At 36.5% G+C, this 23,417-nt stretch overlaps 1 protein-coding gene across 4 annotated transcripts in view; it reads right to left on the minus strand.

The window, feature by feature from the left end:
* Window positions 1-23,417, minus strand: part of CACNA2D1 (calcium voltage-gated channel auxiliary subunit alpha2delta 1) — a 513,049-nt gene that overhangs the window by 385,317 nt on the left and 104,315 nt on the right. For all 4 annotated transcript variants that reach the window (XM_079931860.1, XM_079931859.1, XM_079931862.1 and 1 more), the window contains one exon: window positions 15,129-15,245. In XM_079931860.1, coding sequence (XP_079787986.1) covers window positions 15,129-15,245 — 117 coding nt within the window. The remainder of the gene's footprint in view (window positions 1-15,128; window positions 15,246-23,417) is intronic.

A 23,417-nucleotide genomic window follows, 5' to 3' on the forward strand; every position in this document is an offset into this window, starting at 1 on the left:
CCCGGCCAGATGACTGGCAGACATTTGGCATCACTGAAATTAAAGAAAGAGCTACCCTCCTCCAAATTCCCGAAAGATAACATCACTTTCAAATTATAAAGCTCCAGTAAACAATTATGTGGGGGTAAAGGAATGACAGTGAATACACTGAATACCTATAAATTTGAGGAAGAATGAAAAGTCTAGGAGTTTACATAGGTTCTTTGTATTTTGCTACATGAACTCAGCTGGCCTCCATGTTTTACCTTCCCTATTCCCAGGATGCCTCTTCTCCCTCCTCTAATGGAGTGTTTTTGTCCTTTAACTATATACCATGCCCTGAATTTCTTGCAACATAAGAAAGACAGACTGCGACATGCAGCACCTCATTTGGATGTGTCTGGAGTCCTGGAGTCCTGTTCTCCTACAAATAACCCTTGAGAGCACATTTGGAGGATCTAGCAGGAAAGTGCAGCTACTCCTGAAACCTTGACTGAAGAAAGGTCCGCCTCTTTCAGGGAAGGTCATCCTCTTCTACCCAGTGCACAGCTTCAGGGGTGACACACTTGGAGCCATGAGGGAGACAGGGACACCACCCAGCCCACGAGATCAGCGGAACCAACCCTGGTGATCACTGGGGTGACAGCTGTCCACAGCCAGATGAACCTCACATCCAGTTTCTCACTATTTATAATTGAAAGTTGGTTAATTTAAGAATACCTTAGGTTCAGAAATGCAAATAATCTACTTAGCTCAGCATCTTTGCCTTTAACCTATGTTTAGGAGCTAGTAAAATTTACTCCTTGAAATACCAAGAGAGGAGCACAGCATCAAAGAAAAGTTCTTGACTTCATCGGTTACAATAAGACAGTGAATATCTACATGGTATTTAAGCTCACGTTTAGAAATAAGAACCTTTCTAATTAATTTTGATCTTTAGGCTACGACTGTACATGTCGTACTATCTAGACCAGCGTTTCCCTAAAACGCTCCCAAACTGCATTCACTTATTGGTGTAAAAGCCCCAGAACACTGTGTGGCTTGTCGATACTCTAAAATTGTTGGTTTTCAGATATAATCCCAAGTAATTACACTGAGCTTAATAACACTTTTGGATCTTATGACCTCTGTCTTCATCAGCAGACAACCACACATTGCTATGTAAATACTTAAGGCATGAAGAATAACAGTAAGTCTAGATAATAGTAAGGCTAGATCCTCTCTCCTTTGTTCCTTCCATTCCTCCCTTCTTTTTTAGCCCTTCTCTCCTTTCACATACACTGTAATTAAAATTAAAATAAGCTATCATTACCACTTCTTTTGTACAGCACATCTTATATAAAATAAAACACAATAACATATAACACTATTTTGGAAACAAAAATATCAACCTAGAACTACATGACCTTGGATAATACACTTAAAACTTTCTAATTCTATACTTCCCCACCTTATCACCTTATATGATAATAACAAGAAGATATGGGTCAGAGGAGGAAAAGTAGGAGAAAGAGAGAAGTTATTAAATGGAATTATACATGTAAAATACTCAGCAGAGTGCCGGCCACATACATAATAAGTGCAGAAACACTATTATAAAACTTGGAAATGGGCTTCCCTGGTGGCGCAGTGGTTGAGAGTCCGCCTGCCCATGCAGGGGACACGGGTTCGTGCCCCGGTCCGGGAAGATCCCACATGCCGCAGAGCGGCTGGGCCCGTGAGCCACGGCCGCTGGGCCTGCATGTCTGGAGCCTGTGCTCCGCAACGGGAGAGGCCACAGTGGTGAGAGGCCCACGTACCACAAAAAAAAAAAAAAAAAAAAAAAAATGCATCTGGGTTCAAATCCTTGGGGAAAATATCTCTACAAAATAGTAATAATATCAGTGGAAGTATATTGTGAGAATTAAATAAATAAATGCAAATAAAGTCCTTAGCACAGTGCCTAGTATAGCGTAAGCACTTAATAAATTGTTACTACTATTATCCTTCTATATTAAGGTGGCATATAATGCTATTTTCAAAAGCAATTTAAGATTTAAACCAGCGATGTCATCACTCTCTACTGAGGAAACGTGAGAATCAATTTCATTTCAAAAGACATAATTAGTAAGTCAAAATATACTTATTAATAAAGGCATCATAAATTATACACTTGATTAATCTATTTTGATGTCTCAAGTTTAAAAATGCCTATTTAAGAGGGGAGAGTTGATGTATACAAAGTTATTTAATGAAAATGAACATTTCTGCAAGAGTCACACTCATTACTATGAACTAACTGCAAGCAGAAATGACTACTGAACATCCACATTTTAAAAAAAAAATCCCAAGCACATAAATATTATAGTGGATGATTTATTTAATTATTTTCCTTTTTAAGAGGTCATATTATGTTGTTATGCTGGGGGAAAAAAATGGCACAGTGATATATAGGGCAATAAATTCTCTGTAAACCCTCTTGGAGAAAATGAGTCATTATTATTTACTATTGGACTTTTAAGTCGGCCAACCTAGAATTCCTCATAAAAGACAGTGTAAATAATCAGAGGTGACTGGTTTCTCAGGCAACAATAGACCAACATTTCTAGGAGTAGCTGTAATTGAGAACTAATGAGTCCTGGGACTGAATGAATAAATTAACCAGAGACAGTGTCTTGCAACTAATGCTTTGGCTGTCAAGACATAACTTGGTTTTTACTCTTAACTGGGCCTTGACGGTGTCAGTTGCCGCAGAATACAAGGTCTGTAGGCAGCAGGATCACGCATCCACGGTGTAGCATGTTGGCATGCTGCCTGTACCTGAGATAATGCATGCAAGATAGAGCATATGAGCTGGTATGTGTAATCAGCAACTGCAACTCCTAGGCTGAATTTTTTTTAAATGAATCTGGAAGACAGATGTTTGCCCCAGCCAGCCTGTTAATTTTGAACTGATTATGTTGCCAACAACAAAGGCACTAATCTGTAGAGAACAGTATGAGTTTTTGACATTATTATAATAATTAAAAATATATCTATCATTTAAAATTAAATGGCATGGTTCTGTCCTGCGGACCCATATTTAACTTACTATACTGGGCCAAATGCAACCTGGTCACTCCTACCTAAGTCTATCAGAAGCCCTGCTATTTAAAAACAAATAAAGAAAAAGGCGAGAAGAAATTAGTGGAAAGATTAAAGATTTCTATTTCCTTAAAAGAAAAATATAAATAATGCCCCATATGCCTTTTGACCATTCCATTTTACATGACTTCATTCTAATAAATAATCAAAAGTTTTCCCATAAATAAAAGTGTGCTATAAATAATATTAATACTGTCTGTATTAAAAAATATAGAATAAACTAAATATCTGTCAATAGGAGACTGGTTAAATAAACAATATATTCATATATACAAAGCCATTAGAAAGAATTATATATTCATATCCAGTGACATAAAAATCTCCTTGAAATATTGATAAGTAACACACACACACACACACACACACACACACACACACACACACACACACACACACGAGACCTAAAGGGTAGTCACCATACTATAAAAGGTAGTTTTTTTCTGGATGGTGAACTTTTAGGGAATTTTTTGTTTTCATTTTATAATACATTTTATATTGTTTAAACTATTTACAACAAGGATATACTTGTATATCTAGCAACATAAGTATAAAATATATCAGAATCATCTAACATACAACCCACAGAGAATAAAGCAGTTCTCACTGCAGTTGGATCACACGCCAATAAAAATGGCTGACTTGCAGTTATACTGTGCTTTATCAGAGCACTCCTTTATAAAAGTACCACCTTTGATTCCAGCCTCTATGTCTTAAGAAAGTTGAAGAATAAATATTTGATAATTTCCAGAATACAGAAATGAAAAAGGAACAGAAAATATTTCTATGTAGGAAAGTTAAAGAAATTAGTGTTCATTAGGTTACAGAGCTACAGCATACTGTCAGAAAGCATAGGCTTTAGAAGAGTCAGGGATACCTGGGTTGAAAATCTCTTCTACCTGATACTCTGAGATGGCTCAACCTTACTGGGTAACACCTCTGATTTTTAGAAACAACCTACAACACACCTAGCTCATAAAACTGTCCTGAAGATTAAATGTGAGAATGTGTGTAAAGCATTTAACACAATGTCTGGCAATAATGATTGCTTAGCAACTGAGAGTCATCATTATGTATCTGCCAAGAACACTCAGCTATGATGAGTTGCTGATGGCTCCTACCACCCCCAACTCCACCCCCTCCAAAACACACATATGCAATGAAGATATTCTTGTAAGGATAACGCCAATTAAATTTCAACATATATAGGGAACAGAAAATAAAATAAGTTTAACTAGACAAGGACATGGATGTTAGACATAATTTCTTGAATACTAAGCTAAGCAACAATAATGGAGTATTACAATTGTGGAAGCTTCATCACCAAAATATTTGAGAAAAGAACAGCTAACTCCTTAACCTGGTGGTTTAGACATTCACCTGCCTGAGAAAAGAGGATCAGAAAAATGAATTCCCAAATTCCTTCAAGATTCATGATTCTATGATACTTTAATTAAATTAACAGGGTATTCCATCATTCTCCTGGTAAACTGTGTCAGGGGATTTTAAGCAAAGCACAGACAGCTCATCTTTGCAAATGTAGTTCTTGATTTTATAAGGTCTAAAAATATTTTCTTTTTTTTTAATTATGGAGAATAGACCCAAAAGAACTCCTGTATATACCAAAAAAAAAAAAAAAGCTGGATGGCACTGGGTATCTCACAAAGGACTTCTGCCTGCATGTTCTCCATTAAAGTTAGAAAATGAATTCAGAGGAAGGTTGAGAGTTTATATATTTCTGAGGACAATAAGGAGTTAGTGAGGAAAGGGGAAAACTAAACATCAAAAGGTTAAAAGAAATAAAGTTAATAACATTTAAGAATCAGACCACCATTTGAAGTTGAACTCTCTCAACAGCTAAAACAGTGTTTACCTTTATCAAACACTACTTGATTAGACTGTCTCCAAATATACGGCATGCTATGAAGGGTTTATCTAAAGACTCCGTTATGTGAATCAAAGATGGTGGCCTTGGATTAACACTGTTTCTCTGTATTTATTTTTATGTAAGCATCATTCACTACACATTCAGATCAGAGCATGTCTATTGCTCCGCTGGGCCAAGTCTGCAATTTTATAAAACAGAAGTGAAATGAAATACGAACTTTTTTTTGGGGGGCCTCATTTTGGGATTAACAGTCATCACAGGTTTCGTAGATTCCCAAGTCCCCAGGTAGAGTTCAATGACTATCACTGTACAAACAGCACTGCACACGTGGTTAAGAATCCCAAGTCCAGTTCCAGTTCTGCCACTAATCACCTGGGTGTGACCACTGGCCAGCTTCATGGGTGTGGGGCCCCTGCAGTCACATAGGACCCTTCACCCAGAGGGATGTCACAACTGGTCTAAAGCTCTGCTGCTGCCGCCATCTTGAAATTCTTTTTTTTTGTTGTTGTTTGTTTTTTTTTTTAACATCTTTATTGGGGTGTAATTGCTTTACAATGGTGTGTTAGTTTCTGCTTTATAACAAAGTGAATCAGTTATACATATACATATGTTCCCATATCTCTTCCCTCTTGCGTCTCCCTCCCTCCCACCCTTGAAATTCTTAATAACTTTTTAAGAAGTGCCCCACATTTTCATTTGGTGCAAGGCACCACAGACTATGTAGTCATTACTGCCTATGTGAGCTTTGCAATTCACTTCACCTAACTCTCATTCTCCTCCATGCAATCAACAACCCAACACTCCCATTCCCGCAAATTTTGCAAATGTTGTGCTATCGGAGCATACATTGTCTTTCTCAAATTGTCAACACAGTAATGCTGTTGTGGATACTTTCAATATTACTTTCAGATCCTAAAGAATTAAGCCAACTCAAGTCTATGAGCATCTGATTTCCAAAAGAGATTTCTTTTAGTAGAGATTATCAATGCTGCCCAGAACCTTTCCCTGTCTCAACACCTTCCATTAGAAAATGAGGTGCACTTTACCATTAATTGTATTTTCTATCTTCAAGGTATATTTGGCAGCTCCTTTTTTTTCAAAAGTGTCTTTGTTCAGTCATTTAGTGCAAACACTATTTCATGGAGTGGGGGAGAGAGAAAGTACTGTGTAACACAGAGGGATTTACAACAGAAGGTGTTGTTTAAAAACACTTCACTGCTAACCTTTAAATAACATATTAATCAGAACAGAATGTTACAAAAATTAAAGTGCTGAGTGTGGTAGCCCAGTAGCAGCACTGTTACAGGTATATGGATCTGTTTCCTTCTTAGGGTAATTTAAGAGGTCCTAAACACAGCACTTAGTGTTCTCCCCATCCCTTCTCTTTGGCCCCAAATTTTATAATTACTTTAGATTTAAAGCCCATAAAGATGCTACTAAAGTGCGTAACTTGAGAGAGGAAATGTGCTGGTGTATCTGGAGATTTCCACTTAACACATGAGCAAATGGTATCAAAAAATATAGGCATCTCCCATTTAAATGTGTCATCTACTTCAGAAAAATCATATGTTCTGAGTGAAAACTATGATATCGTTTATTATGGTATTTATTTTGTTAAATGGAAAAAATACATCATGTTTGTATCCATCCACACCCCCACATATATATATGGGTTTGAATTCTTTACTATGGAAATTTCTTGAGCTTTCAGTTTTTCATCTGTAAAATGAGAACACATACCTATTCTGCAGAATAAACATTGTGTTAGAAATATATAGAAAGAACCTAGCAAACTGCTGGGACATTCAGTAAATGCTAACTATTCCTTTGTTCCTTACTATTAACAATCCAAAGACTTTCATTCTTCTCCATCTAAATAACCCACTCATTCATTCATACCTCAACCTTGTTATCACCTAGAACTCTTGATTTAATTTCTATCATTTATCATAATTTCTTCCTTCTCCATTGTTCCATATAAATGTATACTATATACACATAAAAATGTTTGCTCCTGAACTCGTAATTCCTGACCATTATCAGACGCTACTTATCATGGTTCATGATTTCAACTATTTCAACCACTGCTGACTAATTCTTAAGTATCCCTGATGTTTATAAAATTTACTCTGATAAGTATTAATCCAAGATGGATTCAACAGTCCTTTCATTTTACTACTGTTCACACCATGCCAAGCCTTGATAGAAAAAGCTGATTTGAATATGCATGCAATCATTACATTGAAGGAATGGGACTCTATATAAAAAGCCAAAGAGGGACTTCCCTAATGATCCTGTGGTTAAGACTTCGCCTTCCAATGCAGGGGGTGTCAGTTCAATCCCTGGCTGGGGAGCTAAGATCCCACATACCTCATGGCCACAAAACCGAAACATTAAACAGAAGCAATATTGTAACAAATTCAATGAAGACTTTAAAAATGGTCCACATCAAAAAAAAAAATCTTTAAAAATAAAAAAACAAAGTAAGCAACATTTTCCTTTCTCTCCTCTGCTGCTTCAAAATGAATTTTCTCTAGACTTCCTTCCTTAAAACTCCCATTAAACCTTGAAAAGATATTGACACAGACACCGGCTGGCTGGATCCACATTTTAATTAAGAGTACTACAATTCAGTACAGAGAGGTGATGGCCCAGCTACAAACTCCATCTCTTATCCCCCCCTTGCAGCCAAGGGTTACCCAGTGAGATAAACATAGAAATAACAGAACGGGATTTCTGGAAATCTCCTGAGCTACCTACAGCCAGGTTTCTTGTTTTCAGAGAAAATAAACCGGCAATCTGTTTTAATCACTCTTTACTTGGCTGGTATTAATCATATTTGAACACAACTTCAAGACTACAGGTCCCATAACTTTTCCATTCACCTTTGTATATACAATTTTTATACCTAAAAACAGTCTCAGTTAATCAAATATTGAATTTCTTCAACATGGATAAGTTTATATCCTCAGAGAGATTTTGGGCTAATGATACACATACACACGCACACACACAATTTTCAGATAGCTTGTTCAACCTCACTTCTAGAACAGGAGGGTATTTTATATCTTCTGTTTTTTCTCAATGTTAAGAAGGCTCTTGATTTATTTATCAGTCATTTCAGTTATCCAAAGTACACTCTTCACTTTTTCTTACTTTGCTCTCCAAATCACTCCCATGGCGTCTTCACTCTTTGCATAAATATCAACTTGTACTTTACCAAGAGAAAATTGGTCACCTAGTGCAACTCTCAAACTTTCTCTATCTGCAAACTCAATGGTCTCTATTCATATTTAATATCCCTTTTGTCTCAAGTGAAAGATACCACTATCTTTTCAAAGATAAACTGCATGACTCTGATCTTCTCTGTGTCTGTTTTTTTGAGAATCAAACTTCAACATTCAGATTTTTCTTATTTTCAAATTTCACAGATTCCTTCCCTTCTGTCTGTAAGCATACTTATATGTCCTTCATTCTCAAAAATAAACAAAAAAGAAACAAGAAGTCTTTAGTAGTATTCCGTACTTCTCTTTCACTGTCGTACCAAACTTCATAAAAATGTAGACACATTCCTTGCCAGTTTCTCATTTCCTAATCACTCTTTAACGCTGTAGTCTTTACTCAATCCAACACAGCTTCTACTGAATCTGTTCTCACAAAAGCAAACCAATGGCTACTAATACACAAATACAAGGCAGTTTTAATTCTTTGCGTCTCTGAAGAATTTCACATTTTTTTTCCTGGATCTCTTCATCACTTCTTTAGACCTAATTTTCAGATTTCTAGAGGTGAAGGCCAGGAGTCTACATTTTTAGCAAATTCTGTAGGCACTTTTGACACACATAAAAGATACAGAACTACTGGAAATAAGGGCTGAAGTAACACGAGGAAACAATTGGATTAAACAATAATCTAGTTTTAGGAAAACAAACCCTACTTTAATAGTTATTTAAAAACATTTGTCATCTCCTTTTCATTAACTAATCCTAAACTAAATATCAAGGTTGAATTAAGAGATGGAGTACATTACAATATTTAAAGCTTCATAATAGATGGGAGCAGTTTTAATTAAAGTTACCAGGACAACCAGAGGGAGACAGGATATACCATAATTGAAAAAGTATCACTAGAAAAAGCTGTTTATGATAACCTTGATCCTGTTTCCTTTGAGCAAAATGTCTAGAGACCTCCATTTATTCAGCAGGTCCCCTTGGCTGGGCTGGTTGGTGAATAATGAGACCATTGGTTTCATTCACCTCCATCGTTCTGGAGGCACCACTGGAGGCTGCACTGTTTTATTGAAAAGCTTTCTCCTATAAACTGTTCATTAACTCTTTTTCAGCCTAGTTCAGGCTACAATAAATGTTAACAACAATGTTAAATCATTTTTTCTTCTTTGCTTCCAAACATTGCTTTGAGATCATTTAAAAATAATTCAACAATATTAGCAGGATAATCATCATACTGAGCCAGTTTCTAACACACAGAATAAGCAAGTGTCAGAAAAATAGTCATTTACAGATCTAGCTTTGAAATAAAGAGCTGAAATTACCAGTGTTGGCTTAGAGGGAAAAAAAGAAAATAGATTTGGAAACAGAAGTCCTAAAATTGAATTCCACCACTACCTCAGGTTATCTATGGTCTTCAGGTCCCCTCTGAATTTTCCTAAGTTACAAAACAAGAGTAAATACATTTTTTTAATGTGCCTACGTCATAGATTTCTGGAAGAGCCTAATGTACATGAATCATCAGAATCATAACGTTTTTGTACAGTCACAAAAACAAAACAAAGCCAAATAAACAACTATTTGAGTGCAAACTCTGTTCTGCTAGCAAAGGCATGGTTTTAGTGCAAAGGCAAGTGTTTTTTTTTTTTTAATCAATTTCTCTTTCAGCTCTTCCTAAGGCTGGTTTGATGGAGCAGATCAAAGACCATGGCACAAAATGAATGTGAATAAAAAGTCAAAATAAATGCTGAAATTGAAAAAGAAAATATTGGTCAAAGTAGTCTAAACATATAACTAACACAAGGTAAGCATAAAGCAATGAAATAAGTGGTATTTTAGTTTTTAATCAACAGGCTATAAAAGACAGAATTAACATTTTAATGTCCAAATACATAAAAACTGTGTACATGCATGCACAAAAAAAATTATTACAGATACTGAAGAGTAATCATTCTACTAAAAAAAAAATCTCTAGTTCATCTTCTTTTTTAAAAAGCTGAATTATTAAACATAAACTGTTAGGTAATTTATTTAGTACATATGTAAGAAAAGACAGTTCTATTTACTTCTCTTTCATAGATTTTATATCTATAATATATTTTCAAAGGTATCTTAGTTTGAGAACCTTGATGCTAAAGAACAGTAACAGTTTTAAGTCTTCACATTCAAATAAAAATGAAATTTTTTTCAATACCGTATATTTTATTTCATTGAATCATTTTTTGAAAGTGCTTCATTGATATAGGATTCACTGACAAATTCATAGCCTTCCAGAATATTCTATCAGCTGCCACATCTAATTCTTAATCAGTCTGAATGAACAGTAGTTTACAGCATACTACTTAGCCTTTGTTTCTTCTTAGTTATGATTATACACTTCTTTAGACCGAAGGATATATTTGTGTAATAGGTAAGAATGAGAACTTAAAGTTGGACATACCTGAATTTGAATCCTCTTACATTCTTACTACTCAAAATATAGTCTTTGTATCAGGACCATCACCTGGGAGTTTATTAGAAATGCAGTATCTCTGACCAAATCTACTGAATAGAAATCTGCATTCTAACAAGAACCAGGGGTGAACCAAATGCACATTAAAGTTTGAGAAACACTGGCCTACCTTGCTTTGTTAAATACATTTCATTGGGCAAGTTAAAGGAATCCTCAAAGACCCAGCTTCCTCATTGAAAAATGAGACTAATAATGGTGTCTAGAGCACAGCATTATTGTGAGAAATAATCAGATAACGCTACTTGGTAAACAGTAAGATCTAACTGGCATTAAATTTTATCATCTACCTCAAATTTGTATATTCAAGATATTTTCCAATATATTTATTTATGTAATTACATTGGTACCCCACCCAGATAAATTAAAGCTCCTTTAATCCAGAAGTCTGTCTGAGTATAAGCCTCCAACAAAGTAGAAGTAAATTAATAATGCCATCTTGCATTCATTTACAATACAATGCAGCACCTGTTTTTCAATTAGACTCAAAATATTCCTCTTCCAAATAATGTATTTTATTTTCATAGAATCAAAAAAGTTAAATAAAGAATCTAGTTTGAAAACAAACATGAATCCTTCTCCCTCACATAAAATCTAACTAATTCTACATTTAATTAGTCATTGTGTATTCTGCCATCATGTGCTTAAGATAGTCACTGATCGCACAGGACTCAAATAATGCACCAGATGTCTAGACCTTCAATTCCAAATGATAAAAAGGAAAGTCTCATTAGACTCCCATTTTAATCCAATTAAGGCAAGATACATCCTACTTCATTCTATGACCTTTTGCAAAGGACTGTGATGTCCAGATTACCTGCTTCCTACATCTGGAGAAAAAATTTAAGCTGATAAAAATCAATATAAATGGAATCATTTTCAGTTTTCATTAGTGAATATTAATCACTTAAGTAGAAAGCACCTAATTTCTATTAGATAAACTTTTAATCAAAACATATTTACATCCATAAATGATGCTTTAAAAGGGTATTCACATCTCCATAATTGAAGATAATAATGCTTTGAATCTTCCAGTCATGAAAGTTTACCTTACCATTTATACATTTCTTAAAAATTGTTTCACAGAAGACCTTAATAGACTTTTCTCCAAAGAAGACGTACAGATAGCCAGCAGGCACATGAAAAAATGCTCAGTATCACTAATTATTAGAGAAATGCAAATCAAAACTACAATGAGGTACCACCTCATACCAATCAAAATGGCCACCATTAAAAAGTCTGCAAGTAACAAATGCTGGAGAGGGTGTGGAGAAAAGGGAACCCTCCTACACTGTTGGTGGGAGTGTAAGTTGGTGTAGCCACTATGGAAAACAGTATGGAGGTTCATCAGAAAACTCAAAACAGTGTTACCATATGATCCAGCAATCCCACTCCTGGGCATATACCCAGACAAAACTATAATTCAAAAAGATACAGGCACCCCTATGTTCATAGCAGCACTATTCACAATAGCCAAGACATGGAAACAACCTAAAAGTCCACTGACAGATGAAGAAGACGTGGTACACGTATACAATGGAATACTACTCAGCCATAAAAAGGAACAAAATAATGCCAAATGCAGCGACAAAGATGCAACTAAAGATTATCATACTAAGTGAAGTAAAGTCAGAAAGAGAAAGACAAATACCATATGATATCACTTACATGTGGAATCTAAAATATGGCATAAATGAACCTATCTACAAAACAGAAACAGACTCACAGACATAGACAACAGACCTATGGTTGCCAAGGGGCAGGAGGGAAGGGAGTTAGTAGAGGCAAACTATTACATTTAGAATGGATAAACAACAAGGTCCTACTGTAGAGCACAGGGAACTATACCCAGTTGGCTGGGATAAACCGTAATGGAAAAGAATACTCAAAAAAGGGTATATATGTGTATAACTGAGCCACTCTGCTGTACAGCAGAAATTAGCACAACACTGTAAATCAACTATACATCAATTAAAAAGAAATTAAGGGTTTCAACTTCTGGCAATATGGCATACCAAATATTCCAAAGGCCCCTCCTATTTCAACAAGATCCTGGATACTTTAAGAAACATAAAAATGTATAAGGGCCAAAAAAACACAAGGACAATTTCTGAGTGCCAAGGTATATATATAATACATTAATCTAAAACTCTGAGCTGTAAGTGATAAGTAAACAGGGAATTCAGAGTTATCCTGGAACAAACACCTGTAACAGTGCTGAGATCTGTAGAATAAGAGGAGCTAAACTTCAGCTCCAGCATTACCTCTAACAAAAGATGCATAAGAACTTTATGAAGAAATTTTTAAACTTTATTAAACGGTATTAAAGTAGCTAAGTGGAAAGAATATCATGTTTATCAATATAAAGACAAAATATCATAATGATATCAATTCTTCCAAATTTGGTTTGAGTCAACGCAATACCATTCAAAATCCCAGTAAAGATTTTTTTGCATAATAGCATGCTGAATCTAAAATTTAGGTACAGTATGAAGGTTCAAGAACACTCAAGATCCTTTTGAAGAGGAACATGGTGAGAAGGTGTGTCTACCAGCTTGATAAATGGGCTTCACTGGGGGAAGGTAAACTATTTAATAAATGGCCCCAGGAAGACTGATTAGAAAATAATTTAATTTGTATTGCAACTTATAACTATATACTAAGGCTTCCCTGGTGGCTCAGTGGTTAAGAATCTGCCTGCCAATGCAGGGGACATGGGTTCGAGGCCTGGTCCGGGAAGATCTCACATGCCCTGGAGCAACTAAACCCATGCACCACAACTACTGAGCCTGCGCTCTAGAGCCTGTGAGCCACAACTACTGAGCCCATGTGCCACAACTACTGAAGCCCACGCACCCTAGAGCCCATGCTCTGCAACAAGAGAAGCCACCACAATGAGAAGCCCACGCACCACAACAGAGTAGCCCCCACTTGCCGTAACTAGAGAAAGCCGCGCATAGCAAGGAAGAACCAAAGCCGCCAAAAATAAATAAATAAATTTATAAAATTATTTTTAAAAACTATGTACTAATATTAGCTACAGGTGGGTTAAATAAATCTGAAAGAAATGGAACCTTTTAGAATACTTAAAAAATATTTATAACCTCAGGGTAGGGAAGCCTTTCTTAAACAAAACACACCCCAAAATACTAATAATTTTTTTAAAGTTGACTTTGCATCAAAATTGAGAACTTACTTTATCAAAATATACCATAAAGACAATGAAAAGCCAAGTCACAAACTGGAAAAAGATATTTGCATCACATGTAACTTAAATAAATTACCATCAAGAATAGATAAGTTACAAATCAATTTAAACAATTAAAATGTGCAAAAGGTATGAAGAGATATGTCACTGATAAGGAAACAAGAATGGTCAGTGAATATAAAACAAGATGTCCACCTCATTAGTAATAAGCAGAGGTACCATTTGGTACTCATTTGGTTACCTATAATTAAGAAGTCTGATATTGCCACTTATCGGCCAGAATATGGACCAATGCGGACTCAAATACTGCTAGTGGAGGTCTAAATTGATGCAACTATTTGGGAAAATCATTGTCATACTTGTATAAAGGTGATTTTGTGAATACCCTACAGTCAGGTAATTCTACTGTCACGTACTGACCCTACAGAAATTCTTGCACATGTGCACCAGGAGACTTGTTCCAAGAAAATGTAGCCACCCTGTTCATGGTAGCACCTATTTGGAAACAATCCAAATAATAATTTACCAGCAGAGAATAAATGAATAAATTAAGATAGATCCTCAGAAAATAGTATTTTACCATGAATAAAAATGAATTAAAGCTAAGCACAAACATCTAGATAAATCACGCAAACATAATGTTGACAGAAGAATGCAAGTGGCTGATGACTACATACAGCATAATGTGATTTTAATAAAGCTGATAAACAAGCAAGCTAACACATGTTTAGCCAAACATCTACGTGAGGTACAGCTACTTTTAGAGAGCCAAGAAATGAGTAATGAAATGTCTAGCGTATTGGCTACCCCTGGCAGGGAGGCAGGGTGATGAGACAGGAAAGTACTACAAAGGCAGCTTTAAGGATGCTGGCCATATTCATGGGTTTTACATTGTATGATCTATTTAAACATGACTATTATGCATCATAACTTACATATGTATAAAAAGATGTATGTACCAATTAAATTACGGTTTCTCTGTATTTAAATCACCTAATATAAGAAAATAAACTAATAATTAGATATAAGCTAACTCATTATTTGGTGTTCACAGTTCATCTTTTATGAACATATCACTGAACACAGTTTCCCAGGAAAAGAAAGCATACTAAAGAAAACCTCCAAATAAAACATGAAAGATAAATAATAAATGAGTAATGGAAAATAATAAAATGAGCAGATACAATTTAAACTCACCACCAGGGCTTTGGATCTGTTGCTCAGAAGTTTCTCAATATCCCTGGCTGCAATTTCCACCAGCTGGCGTGCGTTATTTGGTTCCACGGTATACAAATCTTGGTATTTCTCATAAATCTGTATGAAGGGAAAATAAAATTAATAAGAACAATAATTGCTTATTTGGCTCCTAAATGCTCATTAGAATATATTTAAAACCATAAACAACTGATTTGAAAGGCAACCCCTTTCCTTTCTTCATCTTGATCTTTTCTGAGTTTAGGTGTGTCCGAAATATATATATAAATATCAATTTGCTGTAAGACCACAACCTCACCAAAATAGTGTGTCATGTTAACAGGTTGTAAAACATCTTGTACCACAGTGGTTTGTGTATGCAATTTTGTGACCTGAAGTTGTACCCCCAACCTCAAAACCTGGTATTAACTGCTTTCAGCATTTTAAAGAAAGAGGGAGGCCATTCTAGAAAACAGAAGAATTAAGCACAGGAGGTCAAACCTGGAGGATGTGTGCAGTGAACAAAGGTTGGGGGAAGCGGAATACGATACTGTGATGAGGGAGACTTGCACTTTTTCCCTCGCTGCAATCACTGAGGCTAAAAACTATGCTGCTAAGCTTTATGACCAGAAAGAGAGACACGGAGAATGAAACCCCTCCCCTGCTCAGGTTCATCCTGGTGACCCAGGGAACTTCATTTCACAGAGAAGAGGAAGATCACTGAGCTCTACATTAAAGTTTGGTTAAAGCTGTACTAGTATAAACATTTTTATTATGAAATTGAAATTTTTTTTAATTCAGCAAATAAAACTATACTGAAAGTAAGCTAGACAACAATAGGAAAACAACTACGTTTCTGGCTCACTTCAGTGTTTATGGAAGGAATTCCCCAGAGTGGCAATAAGATGCACCTGGTTTACCGAGCTTGTACGCTCCTAGCAAGAGAGGAAGAATTAAAGAAAGGAGGGAGGAAAAAAAAAAAAAAACAGTGACTGTGTTTGTGACTGGAGGGCCGAGCTGAGAAGGAAATCCCTTATGCATCCAACAGATGGGCTGCACATGCATGACTAAACCATCTTTGAAAGCCAGGGACTGGCAGGTTTCTACCGTCTCATGAGAAGTGAAACCAGGCACAAGTAGGAACCGGTTCAACCCTGCTTTTTACTGGCATAACGCCAGCATTCTGTGTTACTACCAACAGGTTCTACAGCCTGTTCCCAGCTGAGCATGGATGCTGCTGGTGAACACTGGCTTCAAAAGTTCACAAAGGGCTTCCCTGGTGGCGCAGTGGTTGAGAGTCCGCCTGCCGATGCAGGGGACACGGGTTCGTGCCCCGGTCCGGGAAGATCCCACATGCCGCGGAGCAGCTGGGCCCGTGAGCCATGGCCGCTGAGCCTGCACGTCTGGAGCCTGTGCTCCGCAATGGGAGAGGCTACAACAGTGAGAGACCCGCGTACCGCAAAAAAAAAAAAAAAAAAAAAAAAAGTTCACAAATACATATGCTAATATTTATTTTTTTAAGTATTTTGGTTTTCCATGAAGTTATACATTTTTATTTAAGTGATTAAAACATACCAATCTTTTAATTAAAAACAATTAACTATAATTAAATTAATAAACTAATCAATAGTTTAAGATTTCAAACTCTTACTGCTAAAATTATCCTTTTCAAACCGTGAGGCTTTTCTCACATTTGTTTGAATTTTGACCTTGTAGGTTTTCATTCCAATTATTCAAGGCACGATAACTTAGCCATATAAAATTCCTATATTTAGTTTCATTCAGGATTCCTGCATATTACTGGATTGCCTCTGCTTTCTTCTACTGATGAGTAGATTATTGAGTCCTATTTTTAAAGACCCAGGTTATCCATGAAGTACTCCCTCCAACCCAAGGCTGCCTCTTTCATTTCAGCCTAAAATGCCATCCAGGAACATGTACTCCTGAATAGATTAATAGATTTTGGAGTACAAACAGATAAACCTCAACATCACTTTAACTGATCCAGGATATTTAGCTCTTTGCAGCAAAACGGATATAGCTAATTGGTGTGAAAGGCAGTTGTGCTTTGTACCATTAATATCTTGTCCATTTCTGTCTGAAGTCTAACCTCCTTCCTGTGGTATAGGAACTCAAATAGAATTGAGAGTTGGTAAAGATTAGTTCAGGACACACAATCTCTACTTCACATTATATACTACAGTTAATGGCATTTATTAGTCATTATCTATGTACGCCAGACACATTACAGGTGCTATAAAGACTGAATGAATTATAAATCAGAAGAAACAATTTTAGTTCAAGTATATGTATTTTTATCAAATAGATACAGAATATTCTCACAAGTTCTGTTTATACTGTAATTTTTAAATGCGTAGAAAATAAAAAATAAGGTCTAGGTTGCAAATAAACTATAATAAATAAAGGAAAGGAAGCTTAAGCCTAGATCCCCAATGTAAATATCCTACCGTTTACTTTTTTATGTATAAAACCACATTTGAAATGTTTCCTTTGTAATAAAAATGAATTAGAACCATATAACTGCCCCCACCAAAAGAACTGGACCTTGCTTCTGGTTTCAAAGAATGCAGTATTCTTTTTTGTTGCATGAGATACTGTGAAGGCTCTCAAAAAGTCTCCTGGTGTATGTTCAGTAAACAATTTTCAGAGTAGAAGGTTTCACGTGGATGTTTAAGATGATCTATTTCCATAATTTACAGATATTTATAATTCTTTCCACCACTAAAATAAACCACATTTCTCCAATATTTAACATGTTAACATATGAATATTTTAAAGAGCCTAAAGTATCTTTTCTTTTCCTCTTCCTAGCTTTTTTTCCTTTTTTAAAAATTAATTATCTGCTTTACCATTTTACCCTATGTTTCTCCTGCAAGAAAAAGAGCATGGTGGAAATAATATGAGTTTCTGGCACCAGATAGAGCTCAATTCAAATCACATGTCAACTCCTCACACGCTATGTGACACTGGCTTCCATTTCTTCTACTAGAAAGAACGCAGCACATAAAGAGAATTCAAGACAGGATCTTCTTCCTCCTGACTGTATATTAATATGCTTTAATTTTTTGTGTAGTTCAAACCTTCTCACTGCCACCCTTGACACTAGTTTTGACAAAAAGAATACCTGTTGCTTGCACATTCCTTCTTTCCTACAATCTTAGTTAACTGGCTTTAATGTTCTTTCACTACTAAATTCACAGGCCAAGTTGTGCTGTGATGAAAACAGAGACTATGGTTTCCCTACCCTTTTCACTGAAAACTTCTTTCTAAGTCTCTTTGCTCTAAATAAGTCCATGGTTTTTTCAGAATAATACATTTAAAAATTACTTCATATGTAATATCTAAAAAGTGACAGCACTCATTGATATAATCGCTTAGTAAACATACCTAAAGAAATGTTTCAGAAGTCTTAATACTTAGTATTACACCATGGAATTATGCCATGAAATAATACCAATACCCCAGAGGTGTTTACTAAAAGCTAGATAGGCTTCCAAGTTTTGGATGACCTAGACGATTATATTAGCAATCACATTCAGGCAGCTACTCTGAGGTGTTTCACATACATCATTTACTCACTTTAAGAAATCTAAAAAATATCTTTAATTAACCAATTGTATTAGTGAGAACAGTAGGTTTCAGGCTTTGGAATACCAGAGTGGAGGGAGTTTAAATCCCATTTCACATCATTCAGGAGCAAACCACTGCCTAGAGCAGCAGGCCACATGATAATGTGTCATGTTTAGGTAAAGGGAGTCTGCAGTGCCACTGTAGGCCCAGGACCTTCCTTGGCTTCAGCAGGATGTAAAGAAATAGGAAAGCCCTTTAGGATGAACAAGAAAGGTAGCTGAGAATTAAGGATCAGTATGTCTGCTAGGAGACCGTCTCAGTGCAGGTTCAGGGGGATCCTAATGCAGAGACAGAGATGGACAGTGGGAAGCAGAGGTCCAGCTGAAGGACGATGGTGACAATCAATCATCCAGAGCTGAGGCACCCTACACAGGCTGGAGAGACTGGCCGAGCTCTTAGCAGCAATTACATTAATAACCATATCGAGAGAACAGAAGAGAGCAAATACACCAGATATCTTACCACATAAGTTTCCCCTTACACCCAGATGCCCAGGAGAAAAGTTAAGAAAATCAGAGAATACTGAAAGAGAGTTGAAACTTAGAATTTACTGAATACATAATTGGCCACAAGAGGCTGTTTTAAACTGAAAGAGACTAACCTTGAAATGCTGAGACTAATTTTTTTCCCCTCCTGGGAGAGAGAATGGCAGCCCATGGTAAGTTAAGTTCCCTAAAGAGAAACAAAGTCAAATTTCTGCATATTAAACTTTAAATATGAAAATTTTGACAGCCCCTTCCCTCAGTGCTTTTACATTTACTTTCCTCCAATGGAACTTGTCCTGGACAAGCCAGCAAGACCTCTGCCATCTTTCTGAAGGGCATTTCTCCTTGGACAGTCCCTGATGAAACAGGAGTTTCCTTACAAATGGGTAGCAATATTCTAATGTAAGACCTTGCCCTTGGCCCCTACCTAATTGCATCAGGGCACATCAGACCTTGAAGCAGCTAATTTCTGAATTAATGGCCTGTGAGGAGTCAGGTACAAAGGATCCATATAAACAAGGATAATATACTGAACCAATCAGATTCTCTCACCATAGGATGACAAGTTGGATGGATCAAGGGCAGAAGCAGCAACAAAAGTGAAAAGAGGAAAGGAGGAAAACAGTCTTCAGATACTATTGAGTGACATAAGTGATGGCTGTGGTAGGTAGAATAGTGACCTTCCAAAGATACTCACATCCTAATCTCTAGAACCTGTGACTATGTTGTTACATGGCAAAGGGGAATTAAGTTTGCAGAAGAAGTTTTGCTAATCAGCTGCACTTAAAGAGATTATCCTGTATTGTCCTGGTGAGTACAATGTAATCACAAAGGTCCTAAAAATGGAAGAGGAAAATGTAACCATGCAAGAGAAAACCAGAGAGATGGCAACGTGAGAAGAAATCAGCCTGTGTTGCTGGCTTTCAAGAGGGAGGAAAGGGGCCATGAGCCAAGGAAAGGACTTCTGATCTATAGCATTGTAACATAATAAATCTGTGTTATAAATATATAGTAATTTGTCACACTAACAAGAGAAAACTAACACAGTGAGTTAGCTGTGAAGAGCCCCCAGCTGAGAGGCAAACAATACTCAGCCTTTGGGGCTGCCTTAGCTCCGGACGTTCCCTCCCACTGCCCAAACTATCTTCTAAATGCCTTTAATTCTTGCTGAAACCCAGGCTCTTCCCGAGTTCCCTTAAATGTACTACCTTTATTTTTCTTTTACGGGTAGTTCTATGATACACTCCCCAAGTGATTCACTCTGCCAAAAACTAAAAATGCTACGAAGCATTTTTGTAAGTTGTGATTAACATTATTTATTACTACTTTGCATGTCCATTTCATTAGTCACCAGATTCACTTCAATGAAATGAAAAATGAGCTCTACCGTGAGAAATGCACAATTTCCGTTAGACTTTATGATATAATGAAATTATCTCAGGACTCCCATTATAACCTTCATAATTGTATAGGATTCTGAAAAGAAACTTTAGACAGAAGAGCTAAAAATATAAAGCATAGATGGCACACTGTACAAAAATATATATGAATTGGGTGAATAAATATGATTCCACCTCATAGTAATGAAAGGTGGGATTAAGAGAAAATGTTACAATATAACCCTCATCATCATTCTAACTTCACTATCTTTATTGGCTAAATTCATATAACTTCAATACTAATGCAGGCAGGAAAAGAGATTCACTGTCTCCTCCACTGCTTTAGATATTCACAAAATCAGTTTTACTTTTAGTTGAACTTTGCAATGTGAGATGGTTTGGTGGTTTTTTTTTTTCTTTATTAAGTGTTCCATGGCCTTTTGAAATACATGTTCCCTAGCAACTTAGAAAGTCTTGTTTCTAAAAGATGCATTAACACAAAAGTATGATATAATTTTCTTTCTTGGTCACTTTCAAGGATGAAAGCTCCCTTAAGAAATTTTACGATTCAAAAGTAAAGTCTTTCTTTTAATTTATCATAAATCTCATCATCATCTAAGCTGGCCAACACAGAGAGATGTTGAGATATGGGAAGACTCCTTTATCTAAGGTAAAGAGTAACTAGTGACACTAAAATCTGAATTGATATTGGAATATATTTTACAAAAAAAAAAAAAAACACCTACCTTCCTCCTTTGAAAATTAGCTGAATTTTAAAAAGTGAACTTTGCCATAAAAAATATGCAGTATTTCCTAGTTAACCCCCAAGCTCTTCAAACTCTCTCCTCTTCCCCTTTGATTAAAAAAGTGAATAACGCACTCTCTTAAACAAAAGTCAAGTTTTAAAATGCATTAGTTCTATTATACTGTCAGTTACGTCACCTAACACAGTTGGGTAAAAAAGGAATGCCAACACCAACTGCTGAAATATATTAATCCAACACAGTTTGCGTAAATTTATGAAGATATAAGCACTCATCTCATAAGATGAAAAGCATTATATTAATATCATTAAAAGAATCAAATTTGGGCTTCCCTGGTGGTGCAGTGGTTGAGAGTCCGCCTGCCGATGCAGGGGACACGGGTTCGTGCCCCGGTCCGGGAAGATCCCACATGCTGCGGAGCGGCTGGGCCCGTGAGCCATGGCCAATGAGCCTGTGCATCCGGAGCCTGTGCTCCGCAACGGGGGAGGCCACAACAGTGAGAGGCCCGCGTATCGCAAAAAAAAAAAAAAAAAAAAAAAAGAATCAAATTTGATAGTCTACAACTTCATTTTAGGTAAATTACAGCCCCCCTCCTTTTTTTTCTTTTCCCAATAACCTAGGGTTTTTTTTGCTTTTTTTTTGGAAATTGGGGTATACTTGCTTTACAGTGTTGTGTTAGTTTCTGCTGTACAATGAAGTGAATCAGCTACACATACACATACATCCCCTCCCTCTTGGACCTCCCTCCCCCACCATACTACCTTTGAAATTTTTATGGCTTCAGATTTCTATTTTGCTACCTTTAAGCATATGCAAAGATCATCTAACATATAAGTATCATGTTTATTATGTATTTCCTACTTCTCTTAACCACAATGTTAGTGTCAAGAGGACAGAGACTTTTGCCCATTTCGTTCACTGGTACAGTCCAGCACATAGTATAGTGCCTGGCATGCAGTGAGCACTCAGTAAATACTGATGGCATGAATGACTGAATGGACAGTGACACTGGTACTATGTCAGGCTTTTCTAGGAATCTGAATGCTTACTTTAACGAGGGCTTCCTTGTATTTTAAAATCAATATCTATTCTGAACCAAAAACAAACGAGGCTATGTAAGGACCTATGCAGTTACATAGTGAAATAAAAACACAACACCTAAATGACAATTAGATTCTAATAATAAATACACAAAATAAGGTAATGATCAATATGAGGAAGAGTATTAGAGGTATAGAAAATTGTGCTGTCAGAATTCAGAGGAAATTAAATCACATGGGTTATGATAGTCCGAAACATGGTGAAAGATGGTATTACAGCCATGCTTCAAATGAAATGTGCATTAATAAGGAGGGAAAGAAATCTGAATGTGTGCGATACAAGGAATTATTGGACAATATTGAAAAGCAGGGCTTCCCTGGTGGCGCAGTGGTTGAGGGTCTGCCTGCTAATGCGGGGGACACGGGTTCGAGTCCTGGTCTGGGAGAATCCCACATGCCGCGGAGCGACTGGGCCCGTGTGCCGCGGCTACTGAGCCTGCGCGCCTGGAGCTTGTGCTCCACAACGGGGGAGGCCGTGATAGTGGGAGGCCCGCGCACCGCGATGAAGAGTGGCCCCCACTTGCCACAACTAGAGAAAGCCCTCGCACAGAAACGAAGACCCAACACAGCAAAAATAAATAAATAAATTACTAAACTCCTACCCCCAACATCTTCTTTAAAAAAATATATATATAGAAAAGCAAATTGAGATACTATTATGAAGAGCTATAAAATTCACGGTATTGGTTTGTATTTTACTATAGAGTCAACGCCAAGCTGTTTTAGACTGACTCCTACCTCAGAACTTCCAGTGCCTACTACAGCAATTAGTACATAGGAAGAATTCAAACTATAACATAGGTTTGTTTACTACAAACATGATCCGAATACACACACACACACACATACATATACATATATATGTGCACATGTACACACGTAACTATGTACATATATGCAAATACACATAAAT

Source organism: Stenella coeruleoalba (genome assembly GCF_951394435.1).
Source record: "Stenella coeruleoalba genome assembly, chromosome: 9".
Taxonomy (NCBI): Eukaryota; Metazoa; Chordata; class Mammalia; order Artiodactyla; family Delphinidae; genus Stenella; species Stenella coeruleoalba.